Consider the following 19,014-nt stretch of genomic DNA (forward strand, 5'->3'; position numbering starts at 1 on the left):
AAAGGTTCTGTCTGACCTCCGATAGGTTCTGTCTGACCTCCGATAGGTTCTGTCTGACCCCTGAAAGGTTCTGTCTGACCTCCGATAGGTTCTGTCTGACCTCCGATAGGTTCTGTCTGACCTCCGATAGGTTCTGTCTGACTTCCGAAAGGTTCTGCCTGACCTCCGAAAGGTTCTGTCTGACCTCCGATCGGTTCTGTCTGACCTCCGATAGGTTCTGTCTGACCACCGATAGGTTCTGTCTGACCTCCGAAAGGTTCTGTCTGACCTCCGTTAGGTTCTGTCTGACCTCCGAAAGGTTCTGTCTGACCTCTGAAAGGTTCTGTCTGACCTCCGATAGGTTCTGTCTGACCTCCGATAGGTTCTGTCTGACCTCCGAAAGGTTCTGTCTGACCTCCGAAAGGTTATGTGAATCAAGTGACAATGAAAGACAGCAAGAATCACACGCAACTGCTGCCATAGTGTCTTTTTTTTCCAATTATTCTTTATTCCCCCTTTTTCTCCCCAATTGTATCCAGCCAATTACCCCACTCTTCCGAGCCATCCCAGTCGCTGCTCCACCCCCCCCTCTGCCGATCCAGGGAGGGCTGCAGACTACCACATGCCTCCTCCCATACATGTGGAGTCGCCAGCCGCTTCTTCTCCCCTGACTGGGGGGAGTTTCACCTGGGGGATGTAATCTATGTTTACTATGTTGTCACTTATTTCATGGATGTTGTTGTTCGGAGTGTTTCAACGTGTTAAGTTACAAGTGCCTCACGCTAAACTAGTTCATAACGTTAGCAACGTGTATTTTTGCAAAGCTGTTGTCTCAAAGCGATGGGACACAAGGTTGTGTGTTTTTGCAAAGAGCACCGTGGCCGTGAAGCTCTGTGGTACTCGCCTCTGGCTCGCATCTGCAGCCGAATCACAGACGTGGTGTTTTATATGCGATAACACACTCGCTCTTGTACCGTGTTGCTGACTGGAACGTGGATCTGTGCAGGATTCTAGGTGTATGCTGCTTTTTGACCTTTGCGATATTTGAAGGCGTAAAGGTTTATCTCCCGCCTCAAATAAAGCAATAGAAATGTAAATAAATCATAACGTGAAGATAATGGCCCGAGCGTATGTTCTACAGGTCGTTTACAGTGGCGGCTGGCCAGTAGAGGGCGCTGGGGCGCCGCCCCCTTCAGATAGCAAGAGATGAAAATCTACGTAAACATGTTAAATATTATGCCTGTCAGCAGCCATTAAATATTGGTTCCACATGGTGTTTGGTTGGTTCCTGTCTGAATACATGTACTTCCTGTCTGAATACATCTACTTCCTGGGTGAGGGGCGCCGGCCAAACCATACCTCATGTAAGCCCTCAAACGTGCGGCGAGCAGGTGACCTGAGGCTGCTGTCTGATTGGTTTCTTCAGATTTTCCAGGGGGCGCCCCAGACACTCCCCCCTTTTATCGGCAGCGAATTGGTATTGTTTTAATGTGTTTTGATCTGATGGGATTGGACAATTCTCGTGGCGATCAATCATGTTCACAACCACCACCGCGCCTCGTCTCGACTGTCAATCACCCACCGTCTACGAGCCCTGATAAAATCTATTGTCCTTCTTAATAACTCTGTGACTGTGCGGACATTGAAGTAGCTGTCGGGTGTGCTGCGCCAAGGTAAATTGTGGGCCCCCCCCCCCACAAATTTTTTAGCAGCAGCCGCCACTGGACGTCATCATATTTTCAAGGCGCCACCACCTCGGTGACTTTTGCAGGTGTACTACTGCCCTACCTCCGCCTCGCTCGCATCCCACGTGTCCTGGACCGACTTGACCCGGCTGATGTGGGGGATGCTCCGGTGCAGGAGAGAGCAGGCCTGACAAACAAACACACCCAACGTCAACGACGCCCAGTCCGGCTCTGTGGGAGGAAGGAGGGGGAAAGACAGACGGGAGGGTCGATGGGGGGAGAGAGGGAGAGGGAGAGAGAGAGAGAGAGAGAGAGCAGGTTGAGTAGTGAGTATGAGACACAGAGGTTGGTTGTAAGAAGGGGGAGGATGTGTGAGAACAGAAGGGGAAGAGAGAGAGAGAGAGAGAGAGAGAGAGAGAGTGGCAGTAAAGATAAAGGGAGGGGGGGGGGAGAAAGAGCTGTCATAAAAGACGCCGCAACAGGAGAGAGCAACAGCTCAAGGTTCAAGCCGTAATCCTGAGAATGCTGCTGCCGGCACTTCTACGAGGTTAATAGATACGGGGTAAACGGGGGCAAATGTAACGAGGACAGTCTTTGTGTGGGCATATGCACGTAGACGTGTTTGTGCGCAGGCCTCCCTGCTTGAGTGGACGGGCATGCATGTGTGTGTGTGCATGCTTGTGCGGATGTGCATGAGTATTTTTGGATGTGTGACAGTCTGCATGGCTGTGCATCCTCGTGTGTGCATGCCTGTGTGCGAATGTGTCTGTTTGTTAGTGTGATGGGTGCATATTTAAGCATAGCACTTTTGAAAACACACAGTTACAAAGTGCCTCACACACACACACATACACACACAAGATAAGTAAACTAGTAAATAGCATAAACTCAACGACAATATGGCACAATGAGAAAGAGAGCACAGTAAAAACGAGCCGGACAGGGGTGGGGGGTCTGTCTGTCTAAAGGCTCGCCTGTGCAGGTGGGGTTTTAGAGGAGGCTTCAAACAGGCCACAGAGTCAGCGAATCGGATAGATTGGGGAAGATTATTCCAGAGGCTTGGGGCTGAAACTGCAAAGGCGCGGTCACCTTTTGTTTTGCAGTTGGCGCGGGGTGGTGGGGGGGTGGACAAAAGAGGGAGGTTTGAGGATCGGGGTGGTTGAGAAGTGGAATGAGGGATGAGATCAGAAATACGGCCGGGGGCAAGGTCGTGCGGCGCTTTATAAGCAATCAATAAGAGCTTGTGATTTATTCTGAATGTGACAGGAGGCCGGCGGAGAGATGCAAGGACAGGAATAGTGCGGGACCTGGGGCTGGTTCTGGTACCTGGCAGCTGCTTTCAGAACCGACTGCAAACGATTTAGCACTCGAACGACCGGGATTTCACTCCTGCCCACAGTGAGCGTGGGCCAGTTGAGATATTAACGCGTGGCATATGTCAGTGTGTCTGTTAGGTAAACGACTGACGCCGAAATTAACATTTCAACAACTCTAATACTATTTCTCAGACAAATTAAGATCGCTTCTGTCCGACACCTGTAAATACTGCAAGGCCTCAGCGGGGGTCACGGTGCGTCTGAAACGGGGTGTGCAACCAGACATGTTGGAAATAACCCCAAAAAATCCAGTTTAGACTCTTTCCCTGCACTGGAGGACGCTGGTGTGTGTATGAACTTCGTCATAAATAGTGGCATGACGTGCACGATCACGCGCAAACTACGAGCCGTCTTTTTGACGGCTCTTGGTCGTTGTAGGGAGATCTTTTTCTTTCCTGTGCAATTGATCTAAAACTCATTTTAATGCAAATATATGCGATTTTAGGGGAATTCGGGGAGCAGCAGGTCTGTATCTTCCCCCCCCCCCACAAAGTTACTAAACTTTGAACATCCAAAACCGTCAGAATGACCGCCTTGGTCGTTCTAGTAAAGCAGCTTGAATGAGGCACGTGTAGAGCGGGTTACAGTAATCAAGAAGGGAACAAATGAACATGGGAATGAATAGTTCTAGATCCCTAGAAGACAAAATATATCTGATCTTCGCTATATCCTTAGCTGCAGAAAACAGGACTGTGCGAACTTATTGACATGGCGGTCGAAAGACAGATACCAGTCAGAGATGATAGATACCAAGATTGTTAGCGGTAGGTTTGATATTTGAGTTAAGTGGACCAATCAGGGCCAATTAAGGGAACTCCAGGACATCCAGTCTTTGGTGTCGGCGGGAGGGAGGACAGTCGATTGAAGTTATTTAGGTTTGGCAGATGAATAGAACAGTATATCAACAGCATAGCAGCAGTATGGCGTCATAAAAGCGGCTGAACAAATGACCCCAGAGGACGCATGTATAATAAGAATGGGATTGGCCCAAGGACAGACCCCTGAGGGACTCCACAAAGCAGGGGCGCGAACGAGGACGCGTGCTTTTCGATACAAACATTAAAACATCGATCAGTCAAATAAGATCGAAAGCAGTTTAATGCAGTATGTCATCTCAGGTGTCAAACCTGTCAGGCAAGATGGCATGATCGATGGTATCAAAGGCAGCGGGTAAATCCAGTAGAGTAAGCACTGAATATTCACCTTTGTCTGTTCTTATGAGACTGCATTACCAAGACTCTTAGTAATGCAGTCTCGGTGCTATTCCTGTGGCGAAAGCTGGCTTGAACCCTCCACCAACGACAGGAGTTTTTTTTCCCGCAACTGTTTTTTCAAGGATTTTGGATGAAAAAGGAAGTTTCGAGATTGGCCTACAGTTCTCTAACCTTGCCGGATCGCCCACTGGGTGCACATGGGGAAAAAGAGCATGTCCATGTCTGAGACTGCGGGTGCCTGCCTGTTTATTTGTGCACCTAAGTATGTGTAACTCTAACCTGTGTGTGTGTGTGTGTGTGTGTGTGTGTGTGTGTGTGTGTGTGTGTGTGTGTGTGTGTGTGTGTGTGTGTGTGTGTGTGTCCCCTCTCGGCGTGTTCTCATCCATAAAGGACAGCAGTGCAGCAGAACGTGATTTGGGGAAATTCTATTTAGTCTTTAGCAACAGGAAACATAGTTACTGATAAGTTCACTAATCTAAATCCAGTTATCAAGTTAGCCAGACCATCAGAGCCTGGTAATATAACACACGCACACACACACACACACACAAAAGAAACACACAAATAACAGCTGACAATGGCTTCTTCCCATGGCAGCCAAATGGTGTGTGTGTGTGTGTGTTTGTGTGTGTGTTGTAGTACTACTCTACATAGACACAGTGCAAACACACAGAGTGTGGTACATGCTAACAGTGACTTGGCTTGTACGTGAAATCTGATTAGTTGGCAGACACATTAAGTAATTAAAACGAAAGAAAAAAATCTAGTGTGTGCGCGTGTGTGTGTGCATGTGTGTGCGCGCATGCATGAAGAACCGTTTGACTGGTGTGATTGCGGGCAGAGTTTCATTCCATCATCACAAATGAAGCCGTCAAGCGCAGAACAGACGGATTGAGAGATCAGAGGTGTCAGAAATAGAGTCAGAGAAGGAGAGAGAGAGAACGAGACAGAAGAGAGAATCAGAGAGAATGATAACATAAGAGACAGTGAGAGAGGCAGACAGATCAAGAGAATCTGAATTCTAGAAGACCCCAAAAAGGAAAAAAATTGATAGATAGATAAAAAAGGAAAACAGATAGATAGATAGATAGATAGATAGATAGATAGATAGATAGATAGATAGATAGATAGATAGATAGATAGATAGATAGATAGATAGATAGATAGATAGATAGATAGATAGTTGGAAAGAGTAAATAACCCAGTGTTCGCAATAAAGATAATCTTTATTGTGAAATTGCAGTGACCTTCTCCAGCATTTAACAATGATAATATAATAATAAAAAATGTTATTTACAGAGCACATTTCGAAAACCACGTGACCATGCACTTCACAAAGGCAGTAAAATAAAATGAAATAAATCTGGTGTATAAAACCAATAAAAGACTATGAAAGACAGTTCAAAGAAAATCAAAACAAGTAAAATTAGGAAAGACTGATAAAAGCATGTCTTAAGAAGAGACTTAGAAGAGATGACCGACTCGGCGGATTTGATTTCCCTGGGCAGATCGTTCCAGAGCCTCAGGGCCCCAACTGCCCCTAGAACAGACAAAATACCTTTGCCCAAGGATCTCAAAGGACTTAGTGGTGTACGGTACTAAGAGAGCTTCTCCTGGATCGCCACCTTGCCATGATGGAGAAGCATTCATGTATTAATGATCCCAAGAGCTATGCCGCCCAGAGCTTGGTTCCGGGTAGGGTCACCCAAGGCGGATAGGTCAAGGGGGACGTTCCAGATGAAGCACTATCCAACAAAGACCTCAATGGCGGAACTGTCGGAAGACAATGCAAGTGAAGGCGGATGAAGGCTGCAACAGAGGGTGGTCCCCAATCGTCTTGGTTCTCCATGCCATTGGACTCTGGCCATTCCCTGCCAAGGACCATGTGGTGGCCGCAGGGGCATCAGCCTCTCCATGTAAAAAGCTGTCACGCCCGGGCATCCTCCCGCAAGGATACCCACAAGGACCTAGAAGGAGGACAGTCGTACTCGACCCCGAGTGACCACTGATGATGACTACAAGAGATCAGAGATATAGCAGGGAGAGAGGCCATGAAGAGCCTTAAAATAATCATTAAGATCTTAAAATCTATTCTAAAACATACTGGGAGCCAGGTTAAAACAGGAGTGATGTGATCACGTCTCTTGGTTCTGGTTAAAAGCCTGGCAGCTGAATTCTGTACCATCTGAAGTCGATCAATAGATTTTTGGTTCAGGCAAGTAAAAAGGTTGTCGCAATAATCCAGGCATGATGAGATGAAGGTGTGTAAAATGGTCTCAGTGTCTTTAAAAGTTAACATAGATTGTATTTTTGAAATATTTCTAAATTGATTAAAACACGATTGTACAAGCTTTTTTTATGTGCTGCTCAGAACTTAAATTACTATCAAACCAGACGCCAAGATTCCTTGCAACAGGCTTGGCATGATCTGACAGGGAACCAGCAGATAGCAGAATTTGTTTTGCCATGTGCTGAGACTCAATAACGAGGATCTATGTTTTGTTTGAATTCAGCTGAAGAAAATTTGTTGACATCCAGTTTTTGACATCACAAAAGGCAATCTTTAGGTGAACTCGGCATTCCAGGGTCTGTGGATCTAACAGGCAGGTACATCAGCATATCATCAGCATAACAAAGAAAGGAGACACCATGTCTATGAATAATTTGTCCACGGGGAAGCATGTATATATATATATATATATATATATATATATATATATATATATATATATATATATATATATATATATATATAAAAAGAGGTTCCAAAACCGACCCCTGAGGCACACCATATTTTAAATAAATGAACGAATAAGCAAACAAATAAATAAGTAAGGAGACATAGTTGTTCACAGAGACACAGAACATCCTATTTGACAGGCAAGATAAAAACCATTCTAAAGCTGTACCAAGTGTCCCCACCCAGTGCCTCTATCTGTCTAACAGGATGCTGAGTGATCAAGTCAAAGGGTGTGCTAAGGTCCAGGAGTACAAGGACTGAGCACATGCCATCATCATCAGCCATTCAAAGGCCGTTGGTAATCTTGAGCAGGGCAGTCTCAGTGCTGTGATACTTCCGGAACCCAGACTGAAACTTTTCAAAAACGCTGTTATTTTCCAGTGCAGAGAGAAGTTGCTTGGACACTACATTTTCTAAATTTTTTTAGAGAAAATGCAACTTGGTAATTGGTCTAAAGTTTGGAGGGAGGGAAGGATCCAGCCTAGGGTTTTGTTTTTTAATGGTGAGTGCAAACACAAAGTTTTAAATCAACAGTGACACAACCATTAGACAAGGAACTGTTAAAAACAGAAAGCAAACAGGGCCTGATGGATTCCATTACTTTTAGTAAAACATTTGTTGGTATTACATCAAGAGGCCCGGAAGACAGTCTCATATATGATGCTCTCTCTAAAAGTTCAGACCAGGTAATGGGATTACACTGATTCAAACTGTCTTGTTGCAGGCGAAGGGCTTCAGAGTAAGTGGCATTGGGGCTAAAAGAGGCTCTAATTGACGCCACTTTATCAGTAAAATAAGATAAAAACATTAATAATCCCAGAAAAGCAGTGCATTCTTACACCCTTAACCGTATTTTTCAGTGCAGTAACAACTCCTTCATAATACTTGGAGACCAGATTTACTCCATCTGCGCTCTGCTTTCTGACATTCACTTTCAGAGCTGCGAATATTGTCATTTATCCAAGGCTACTTCCTTTCTGAGGTCTTAGACCTAACCTTAAGGGGTGCAATAATATTTAGTGAAGGGAGATCTGCTAAAAAGCTGCCAGTAGGTTTTTTTTGGGGGGGGGGGCAATAAAAGATAGCAGATATGATCGGATGGAGAGCGCCAAGCTTAAAAGTGAGAACTTCAGAGGAAGAAAATTCCTCACAATGTACCCGACAACATTTGAAGCTCTTCCTGTAGAGACTAACTAGGCCAGCACCATGACCACGGACCCTGGGTTGGTTGAAACAACCGTCGTTTGGAGGACGCAGTTCCACTAGCTGGCTATGATCATGAGTTTTCAACCAAGATTCCGTTAGAAACATAAAATCCAAGTTTGCAGATGAAATAAAAGCATTTAAAATGAAGGTCTTACTGGATAGAGCTCTAACATTGAACAGTGCCATTCCAAGTGTTTTTGTATTTGTACTGGAAGCTAAAGTCGATTCATTCGCCCGAACCTTTAATAGATTATTAATGTTTACATGAGGGATGTGTGCGTTTTGATGTGTTATGATTACAGGAATATCAAGCCTCTCAGTATGAGAGGGGGACTGGAAGCTCCTGGCCAGCAGGGAAAGTGTGCGAGCACACATCGTCACACAGCTGGGCTGATCTGAGTGGTGTGAGGAATTCTGGCAGACAACATGCGAGAACCCAGTCGGTTTGGATGTAAACCGTCCCTTTTAAAAAATGCAGCTCGCTCCCAGAACAGACTGAAATTGTCATTAAAACCAGTGTTCTGCACCCTGAAGTGAGGCTGGAGCCAGGAATGGAGCTGAGGGAGTCTGGTGAAACGCTCCGCTCCACGGCCCAGAGTGGGAATGGGGCCCGAGATGAAAACATATATTTCCCACTAAGTTGGGAAGAGCAGGCGGGGGGTTTTGACCATTAAATCCGAGACCCTAGCTCCTGGGAAGGCAAAAGTCTTTGCCAACTTGAGTGTGATATCTCTGATAACGGAGTCACCGATTGTCACCATCTTAAGTGGGGCGAGCTGTGCTCCCAGATTCCATGCAGCAGCTGCTGCGCCCCTGGATCTCGAACGAGGACTGCGCTCGGGGTGCGACGGAAGCGGCGCTGTACCAGCTTGTGGCTCGGGGTGGTGAAGAGTAGGCGGTGGAGCTGTGCCCCGCCCCCCGTGGAAGGCCCGAGAGCAATCCGGCTTCGGGTGTGGAGGCGATAAAGAGAAGCCGGTCGTTGGCTCCAGATGCCGGTGTAGGTTGGTTGGGTGCAGGGGATTGAAGAGTAGGCGTGGCAGTTGCCGGCGCATGGGACTGACAGGCCAATGGGGGGGAAATCTTTTAAATCCAGGATGTTGAATTTATTTTCGAGGGGAACTCCTGAGGTGGATGCGAGGTGGCAGGACCGCTTGTCGCCGTGTTTACACCCGTCCAACGACAGACCGGCCTTCAGCAGGCTTATGACAAGGAGCTGAACTGGCCGGGACATTGGGTTTAGCTCCCAGGATGATCCACGGATCATCACGCTGGTTAGCAGCAGCCTCTGGAACCAAAACCATGACATCATCCATTACAGGCTTACATGGCGCATGTGTGCATACAGATACGTGTGTGCCTGCTTGTTTATGCACACGTGGTCGCATGCATGAAACGTATGCAAGGTCACGAGGGCTTGGCTCGACCACCTATCAACCCACATTCTGTCTGTAGCCGAACTACTCCCATTTCTCTCTCTCTCTCTCTCGCTCTCTCTCTCTCTCTCTCTCTCTCTCTCTCTCTCTCTCTCTCTCTCTCTCTCTCTCTCACCCACACACACACACACACACCAAATGAATCATACGAGAGCTGCAGGGGAGAATGAGGGACACAGCTAGCGAGCGAGAATAAAAGAGAGAGAGCAGTCAGAGATTATGAAGAGGTCATTCAAATGAGATGCTAGGTGGAGGAGAGAGCTCCGCCGCTCATCAGCACACGTTTACAACGAGAAGCCAGGGAGAGACAGAGACAGCATGAGCACTGGAGACAGGGGGGGGGGCAGGAACGACCGTGAGGGGGGGCGGAGAGAGAGGGAGGGAGCGAGAGGTGAGGAGAGAGGGAGGGAGATAGAGAGAGAGAGAGAGACGGGGACAGGTAGCGAGGAAGGGAAGGGAGAGGAGGCCAGACTAATGAGAGAATGAGAGTCATGAAGCGTCGGCTGAGAGAACTCTAAGAGTCGACCCTCCTTACAGACGTCACTTTGCAGGAAACCTTCTCAGACTCAGCACGAGTCTCCGAGTCTCAGACTCAGTACGAGTCTCCGAGTCTCAGACTCAGTATGGTATGAGTTACAGTACTGAATACCTTTGTGGGCATTGTCGCCACATTTGCTGAGCTTTAATTTTTAATGTTTTCTTAAGTTTTAGTTAATGTAGAAAACACACTGCTGACTACATTACTGCAGCATGGGTTTCACACAGTACGTATGCCTCATTCATCAGAACTGACTCACCTTATTATCACCTCCATCACCAGCACACACACACACACACACACACACACACACACACACACACACACACGAATCAGTCATGCAGGGATGAGGTCACTACACCTAGTGAGAATCACTGCAGGGATGACAAGACTGCAGTCATGGATATTACCCTACCCACATGACTGACTAACCACACACACACACACACACACACACACACACACACACACACACACACACACACACACACACACACACACACACACACACACACACACAGGGCTTCTCCTCTCCGTCAGAGCAACACGTTGCCAGTCGTGACACACGGGCATGGTGCGACAACTACTGTGCGCAGGCGCAGACGAAAATCCGCCCTTTTTACCGCGCGATTTGTAAAACACGCCGCACTTACTCCCCGACCCTCAACTGAATACAATAGAGTACAATTCCTTTATTGGTTTGAGTAGCAATCCTGATGGTGTATTCACACATAACAAAGAGCAATTAGTAGATAGAGAAGAGTTCAAACTAGCTAAACATATCAATTAGATATGTAAACTACTAATAAGACACGTTAGCCCCCAGCTAACGGGTCTGACCCCGTATCGAATCCCGCACCGGGCAAGAAAATAACCGGTTCCATTGGCGGCAGCGGTGGGATCCGGAAGTGTGTAGATCCTCAGAAGTCTCTTCGGAGCGCGGGAAGAACAAAGCGCGAGGGCGCGCTTCCGGGGAGGGTGACGACTGTAAACTACTAATAAGACACGTTAGCCCCTAGCTAACGGGTCTGACCCTTTAGCCGAGCGGTTAGTGATGTCGCCTTGTGGTGCAGTACACCCCGTATCGAATCCCGCATCGGGCAAGAAAATAACCGGTTACACACACACACATATATATATATATATATATATATATATATATACCATATACAACAATAAGATAGAAAAAAATACGATAAATTATTAGCAGCTTACATATTGCACTTCAGGATATTGCACATTTGCTGAATTGCAGTGGCCTGGGCGGCACGGTGGCCCAGTGTTGCCTCGCAGCAGGAAGGTCCTGGGTTCGAACCCCAGGCTGTCCCAGATCCCGTCTGTGTAGAGTTTGCATGTTTTCCCCGTGTCTATGTGGGTTTCCTCGGGGTGCTCCGGTTTCCACCATCAAAAAGACATGCATGTTAGGCTTAATACTCCTGCCTGTAGTGGCGTGGCGGTCTATTCCGTTGCCTACCAAACACCGGGATCGCTGGTTCGAATCCTCGTGTTACCTCCGGTTTGATCGGGCGTCCCTACAGACACAATTGGCCGTGTCTGCGGGCGGGAAACCGAGTGTGTGCTGGTCGCTGCACTAGCGCCCCCTGTGGTCGGTCGGGGCGCCTGTTTGGGGGCGGGAGGGAGAACTGGGGGGAATAGCGTGATCCTCACGCGCTACGTCCCCCCGGTGAAACTCCTCACTGTCAGGTGAAAAGACGCGGCTGACGACTCCACATGTATCGGAGGAGGCATGTGGTAGTCTGCAGCCCTCCCGGATCGGCAGAGGGGGTGGGGCAGCAACCGGGAAGGCTTGGAAGAGTGGGGTACAATTGGGGAGAAAAAGGGGGGAAAATACTCCTGCCTGTGCCCTTGGCCAAGGTAATGGAAAGAACTGGAGTTGGTCCCCGGGCGCTGCAGCTGCCCACAACAGGGATGGGTTAAATGCAGAGAACACATTTCGTTGTAACCCGTACAGTGACAAAATAAATTGGCTTTCTTCTTCTTCTATTTACAAGTAGTGCAGTTAGGAATATAGTATATATACATACAAAGGTGCAATGCAGACATCGGTGCAGTGTTCTATAAATGAAACTAAGTATTGTAGTACTGATGGTCCCACTGGTCCCGGACTGTCAGTGTCAGTTGTTTGGCAGTGTTCGGTTCTTGTATGGCTCTGGGGTAGGTCAAACAGACCATGTCCATGGAGGGCTGGGTCTTTCAGTATGTTGGCTGCTCTGCTGAGGCAGCGACAGTTGAATAAGTCCTCCAAAGAGGGCAGTGAGCAGCCGGTGATCTTGTGGGCGGTATTGATGACCCTCTGAAGGGCTCTCCTGCCCACTGCCGAGCAGCTGGCATACCACGCAGAGATACAGTAGGCCAGCACACTCTCGATGGAGCAGCGGTAGAAGGGCACCAGCAGCTTCTCCTACAGGTGGGGTTTCCTGAGGATCCTGAGGAAGTGGAGTAGCTGCTGTGCCTTCTTGACGACTGCAGTGGTGTTGGTAGTCCAGGAGAGGTCTTCAGCGATGTGCGTACCCAGGAACCTGAAAACAGGGGCCCTTCCCGCACAGTCCCTGTTGATGTTTAGTGGCTCGGGGTCTGCACTGTTCTTCCGGAAGTCTATTGTTTACTGTCAGATGAAACACGATCTTGACTGGCAATTATTTGTCTGAGCCAACCCAGAGTTTTGCGCTAGAACATACTGCTTGATGATATCTGAAAAGAGGAGCCTGAGGTATTAAAAAAAAGATAGATGTGAGATGAGTGCATCATGGGAAATTTTCCTCATGCACATATATGTGCTTGCAAGTGTTTGCCTGAACACGAGCATGTCGTTGTGTAAGTCTCTATGTACACACCAGTGGCGGCTGGCCAGTACAGGGCGGTGGGGCGCCACCCCCTTCAAACATCAAGATTAAAATCTATTTACCCATGTTAAATATAATTTAGCTGTATAATGCAAATAATTATGAAATTAAAGTGTTTTCAGTCTGTGAGCGCCTGTCAGCAGCCATTAAATATTGGTTCCAAATAGTATTTGGTTGATTTCCGTCTGAATACTTATACTTCCTGGGCGAGGGGCGTCGGCCAAACGATACCTTATGTAAGGTTGATGCTAGATCCAACGGGGTGTAGGCACGGAAGTAGCCGTGATTGGCTGTTGCGTCGGCCAATAGACAGCGCGGAACCGCGAAGCGCACTGACTGCCAGACCGACAGACAGCAATAGTTGGGGCGAATTAAGTTAACGTTAGTTAGTGTAAACTACTAATAAGACACGTTAGCCCCCTAGCTAACGGGTCTGACCCTTTAGTCGAGCGGTTAGTGATGTCGCCTTGTGGAGCAGTACACCCCGTATCGAATCCCGCACCGGCAAGAAAATAACCGGTTACACTGGTGGCAGCGGTGGGATCCGGAAGTGTGCAGATCCTCAGAAGTCTCTTCGGAGCGCGGGAAGAACAAAGCGCGAGGGCGCGCTTCCGGGGAGGGTGACGACTGTAAACTACTAATAAGACACGTTAGCCCCCTAGCTAACGAGTCTGATCCTTTAGCCGAGCGGTTAGTGATGTCGCCTTGTGGTGCAGTATATTCCGTATCGAATCCCGCACCGGGCAAGAATTAACCGGTTACATTAGCTAGCAATAACGTTAGGGTTAGGGTTACAGTACGATCTGGCAATGTTAAGGTCAATTGTAAGCTAGCTAGCTAAATGTTTCAGTGAACGTCGTTTGTCTCAAATCAGTGCGCTTTGAGGTTCCGCGCCGTCTATTGGCCGACGCAACAGCCAATCACGGCTGCAACAGCCAATCACGGCTACTTCCGTGCCTACACCCCGTTGGATCTAGCGCCAACCCTTATGTAAGCCCTCAAACTTTTGGCGAGCAGGTGACCTGGGGCTGCTGTCTCACTGGTTTCTTCAGCTTTCCCATGGGGCACCCCACTTTTATTGGCAGCGAATTGGTATGGTTTTTTTCATCTAATGTGATTGGTGGACAATTCTCGTGGCTGTCAATCATGTTCGCACCCACCACCACGCCTCGTCTCAGCTGTCAATCATCCACCGTCCACGAACCCTGATAAATTTATAGGCTACATTGCCCTTCCTAATAACTCTGTGACTGTGTGGACATTAAAGCAGCTGTCAGGTGTGCTGCGCCAAGGTAAATTGCGCCCCCCCCCCAAATTTTTGTAGCACCAGCCGCCACTGGTACACACCATCATGCCTGTGTGTGCGTATGAGTGGTGTGTCTGTCGGAGGATGTCTGGTGGTGGAGTGCACTGTAGCGTCTAATTAGTCGATGGGAATAATGAGGCCATTAATTGATTATTTGATATTCTAATCAGCGAAAGTCTCTCGCTGATGGACCAATTTTCCCTCCAAAGCCAACAGAGTAGAAACGTATTTCTGCTGGAGAGACGGGTGAAAGCGTAAGACCGTATTTCATTAATGTTTGACAAGGTTTTGACAGAACATCTGTGCAAAATTTAAAAAAAAAGAAATATCATCCAGTCCTTCTTGATTTATGATAACTCGTCTTTTCCAGACATGGCTTTTTTGGAAGGGAGCTGAGCGTTACAAAACCTGAGATTAATGAACTAGTTTTCAAGTTATTTGTCATATAAGAAAGCAAGTTTACACTTACTCTCGTAGTGTTATGTGCTTCTCTAAGTGCAAGAACAGGATATGTACAAACCCCCCCCCCAAAAACGTACAAAAACAGTTCGCGCAGACTTGGGAGTACTTTGTTGGACAGAGTGCTACAGCAGATCTATCATGCAAGCGTGGTACAGCAGAACAGTGGCGCGTCCACTTCTCACACATCTGTGGCTCATTAAAACCCAACCATCGGTCTTGCAAGATTGCGGTGCGCTGCACACAAAACCTGAGACGTTTTCCAGAGCTGTTTCTGAGAGGAATCGGAGCGAGACGTAGGAGACTAACCGGAGGGTAAACAAACAGATATTGAATGTAAAAGGTTAATGCCTCCACCCCCCGCCCCCCAAATTATTGCCAACGTGCCCTTGAGCAAGCTACTTAAAGGGAAACAATGACAACTTTTCAACATTGTGCAGAAAAATGGCGGCCGGTGACGTCACTGTCGGCCAATCTGTGACTCACCATCTGTATAATGCATGTAGACTGCTCAGTGTAGTGGCTGCTAGTAGAGCGTTATATGAAGTATCCCGTCAGACAGGCTGGATGGGAACAGCAGAATTCCATAAAACTTCCTCAGTACCCGCAAAAACCGGTTTTTTTAAGCTCGCTCGAGGCGGATTTTGCTTTTGGTTGATAGAGCTCACGCGCTAAATGGGTGATGGTATGTTTTTTTTTTAATTTCCCCCTTTTTCTCCCCAATTGTATCCAGCCAATATCCCCCGAGCCATCCCGGTCGCTGCACCCCCCCCCCCCTGCCGATCCGGGGAGGGCTGCAGACTACCACGTGCCTCCTCCCATACATGTGGAGTCGCCACCTGACAGCGGGGAGCTCTGCCAGGGGGGCGTAGCGCGTGGGAGGATGACGCTATTCCCCCCAGCCCCCCCCTCCCCGAACAGGGCGCCCCGACCGACCAGAGGAGGCGCTAGTGCAGCGACCAGGACACATACCCACATCCGGCTTCCCACCCGCAGACACGGCCAACTGTGCCTGTAGGGACTCCTGACCAAGCCGGAGGCGACACGGGGCTTCGAAGTGGCGGTCCCCGTGTTGGTAGGCAGCGGAATAGACCGCCGCCACGCCACCCGGACGCCGCGATGGAGGGGAGGGGCAGGGCGTGGATGTGTGAGGCAGGGGCATGGGCAGGAGCAGCAGCGGAGATCCACGAGAAGGGCCCGGCGTAAACTGCTGCTTCGCCGCCACACACCGCCCTACCCTTGCACCTCCACCGGCCCGCCTCCCAGCATGGCGTCAGGCACCCGCCTCGCGAAGAGGCCCCGACCATGTGCCGCAGATGGAAGGGGGCCCCCGCGAGACGGGCCACGGCTTCTACAACCGTCAAAAGCACAAGTCCGAACCTTTGAGCTCACCTCATCTCCAGCCGCTCCTCCGGGGTCGGGTCGCGGTGGCAGCGAGCTAAGTAGGACACTCCAGACGTCCCTCTCCCCGGCAACGCCCTCCAGCTCCTCCTAGGGGATCCCAAGGCGTTCCAGGCCAGATTGGACATGTAGTCCCTCCAGCGAGTTCTGGGTCTACCCCGGGGTTTCCTCCCGGTTGGACGTACCCGGAAAACCTCTAAAGCAGTGTTTCTCAACCGGGGGTCCGCGGACCCCTAGTGGTCCGTGGTGTAATTGCAAGGGGTCCGTGAAAATAAAATATCTTTAAAAAAAAGATCCTATGACATTTATAGAAATAGGATTATTTTACTCAAATGTGACTGAGACCTTTATCTACCTAAACTATAAAGGGTAACAGGACTTTTTCTCTGATTACATCTGTTTCACAAGTGTAATTTATTGTATTTCAATAAGAGATCTCGCTCCCGTTTGCATTGTTAAAAGTTACTGCATAAAAATTCTGTTTGTTACATATATCTGAAAGTTACTGAATACATATTCTGTTTTGTTACATATATCTGAAAGTTACTGCATAAGAACTCTGTTTTGTTAACTATATCTAAGTTACAACTGAAGGCTCTTATTTTTGCCCCAAAGAGTGAATAAATGCTATAATGCAATTTAAAATGCAGCTTCTACTGTTTCTATCAAATTGCAACCCCCCTCCCCCAAGATCAGGTGGAGGGGTCCTCAGGGTAGATCAAAAATACGCAGGGGGTCCAGCACCCCAAAAAGGTTGAGAACCACTGCTCTAAAAGGAAGGCGCCCAGGAGGCATCCTGATCAGATGCCCGAACCACTTCAACCGGCTCCTTTCGATCAAATCCGAACCATTGCACTATCATTGAAAATAACTGTAACTTGAGAGAAATTCACAAGATTGGTAGAAAAAAATGTAATAAAGGTGCAAGGATACCGAGTGAACTCCTGAGACGGACGTCTCGATTTTGAAAACGAGCGCGGTTTCGTAAACTCACACTCAAGGGGGCGGGGCTGGGGGGGTCGCCCACTCCTGATTGGAGGGCGTTAACTTTATTTTTTTTTTCTTATTTCACGGCGTATTTCGACTCGTTTACACGACAACGGTCTTGCTGAAAACGGGAAAGTTTTTCCTTTGCGTGTTCGGAAAGTTCCGCGTTCAGACGACGTCGTTTTCAATACGAGCGCCGTGCCCTCGGATCCGCCTGACACCGCTGTAGTGTGCATGCCAGGCCAGTAGTCGGCGGTGAAACTTTGTATTAGAGAGCTCTTCCGGTGGACCCCCCCCCCCGTTAAACACCACGCGCCTGCGCACAAACGCTGTAAGGTAAAACGCATGTGCGAAGTGGAGCAGTGACGTCACCGTTTTCAAACGGAACCCGTTTGGCCAGTCGACCCGGCGACGCTGGAGTTGCGTTTTCGGGAGGTTTCCCTCCGGGAACCCGGTTTCAGAAGGTTGCGTTTTCAGGCCGCCAACGAACGGTCAAAACGCAACCGTTCTATGCTGAAAACGTTGCCGTGGAAACGGCGCCTACGTCAGCATCGAACAGCGGATGGAGCGGTGAGCCATTTTCAACCCACACTGGTAAGATGTTGTAACGTCCATGGATAAGAAGACACGCTGGCTGCTGGGTGGCGGGTCCGACCCGTTAGTCGAGCGGTTAGCGATGCCTCCTGCGGTGCGGGCGACACGGGTTCGCTTCCCGGCCGCGGCGCTTCCGGTGGTTGCGTTGTCCCCCCGAATTCGCTACAATATATCAATATTAGCACGTGACGTGTGTCGTCACCGTGCTGTCGTATCATTCACTTTACAGCTAAAGAAACCACACGTTTAGGTATAAAGAATGTATGGTTGTTGTTTTTTTAAGGGTGGTGGTAGTGGCGGAGGAGGCGGTTGGGGTGCATGGGGGGTGCATGGGGGGGGCGTGGGGTGATAATTACTAGCTCGGGGTAAGAGTCTTAACCTCCCTGCAGTGACATCAGCGCTCCTTTTTTTTTTCTTCTGCCTCCCTCCCCGCCCCCCCGCCCACAGATGACTGCTGAGTCTTCTCCCCCCGGAGGTGACGGCCGGCTCCTGTGTCCTCGGCAAAGGGCAGAGCCGTGACGCTTGCTGAGCTACAGAGAACCCACGCCTCACCCGGGCACGCCAGCGGAGGGGCGAGGGACAAGAAAAGCCAAAGCGTAAAGGTGAGGGAGGACGGAGAAAAGTATGACTAGGCAGAAAACAAGAAGAAGAAAATACACCACCCTGCTGCTAAGGCGCGTCTGTTTGCACAGCTTTTTTTTTTTCCCCATCCCTGGTTGGTGCATTTTGGTGATGGGAGGATTTGACGGTGTAAACAGAGGCCTGCCCAGTCACACCCGTTATACAGAGCTGGGGGGTGGGGGTGGGGGGTCAAATGATGCAGACCAGCACAGTTAGGCAAGCTGACTGACAGAACGGCAAACAGACAGACGGAAAGACAAATTGTCAGGCTGACGGAAAGAAAAAAAAATGACAGCCAGGCAAACACAGAGAGAGAGAGAGAGAGAAAGAGAGAGAGAGAGAGAGAGAGAGAGAGAGAGAGAGAGAGAGAGAGTGAGAGAGAGTGTGTTGCAGGCAGATTTACTCACACATGTGGACAGATTGACAGATCAGACGGACAACCACAAGCACACAGAGAGACAAACAGGTGGACAGAAAGAGATACGCACTAGCAGGCAAACAAAGGGAATGACTGGTAGGCGGATAGAGAGAGAGAGAGAGAGAGAGAGAGAGAGAGAGAGAGAGAGAGACGGGGAGAAGGATGGATATACATAGAAAACAATGCATGCAAT

General features: G+C 48.7%; 1 protein-coding gene across 1 annotated transcript in view; it reads right to left on the minus strand.

Moving 5' to 3' along the window:
- LOC130127618 (arf-GAP with dual PH domain-containing protein 1) overlaps nt 1-19,014 on the minus strand; it is a 43,340-nt gene that overhangs the window by 22,614 nt on the left and 1,712 nt on the right. Inside the window, exon 2 of the mRNA XM_056297304.1 lies at nt 1,768-1,895. Coding sequence (XP_056153279.1) covers nt 1,768-1,895 — 128 coding nt within the window. The remainder of the gene's footprint in view (nt 1-1,767; nt 1,896-19,014) is intronic.

Source organism: Lampris incognitus, chromosome 17 (genome assembly GCF_029633865.1).
Source record: "Lampris incognitus isolate fLamInc1 chromosome 17, fLamInc1.hap2, whole genome shotgun sequence".
NCBI lineage: Eukaryota > Metazoa > Chordata > Actinopteri > Lampriformes > Lampridae > Lampris > Lampris incognitus.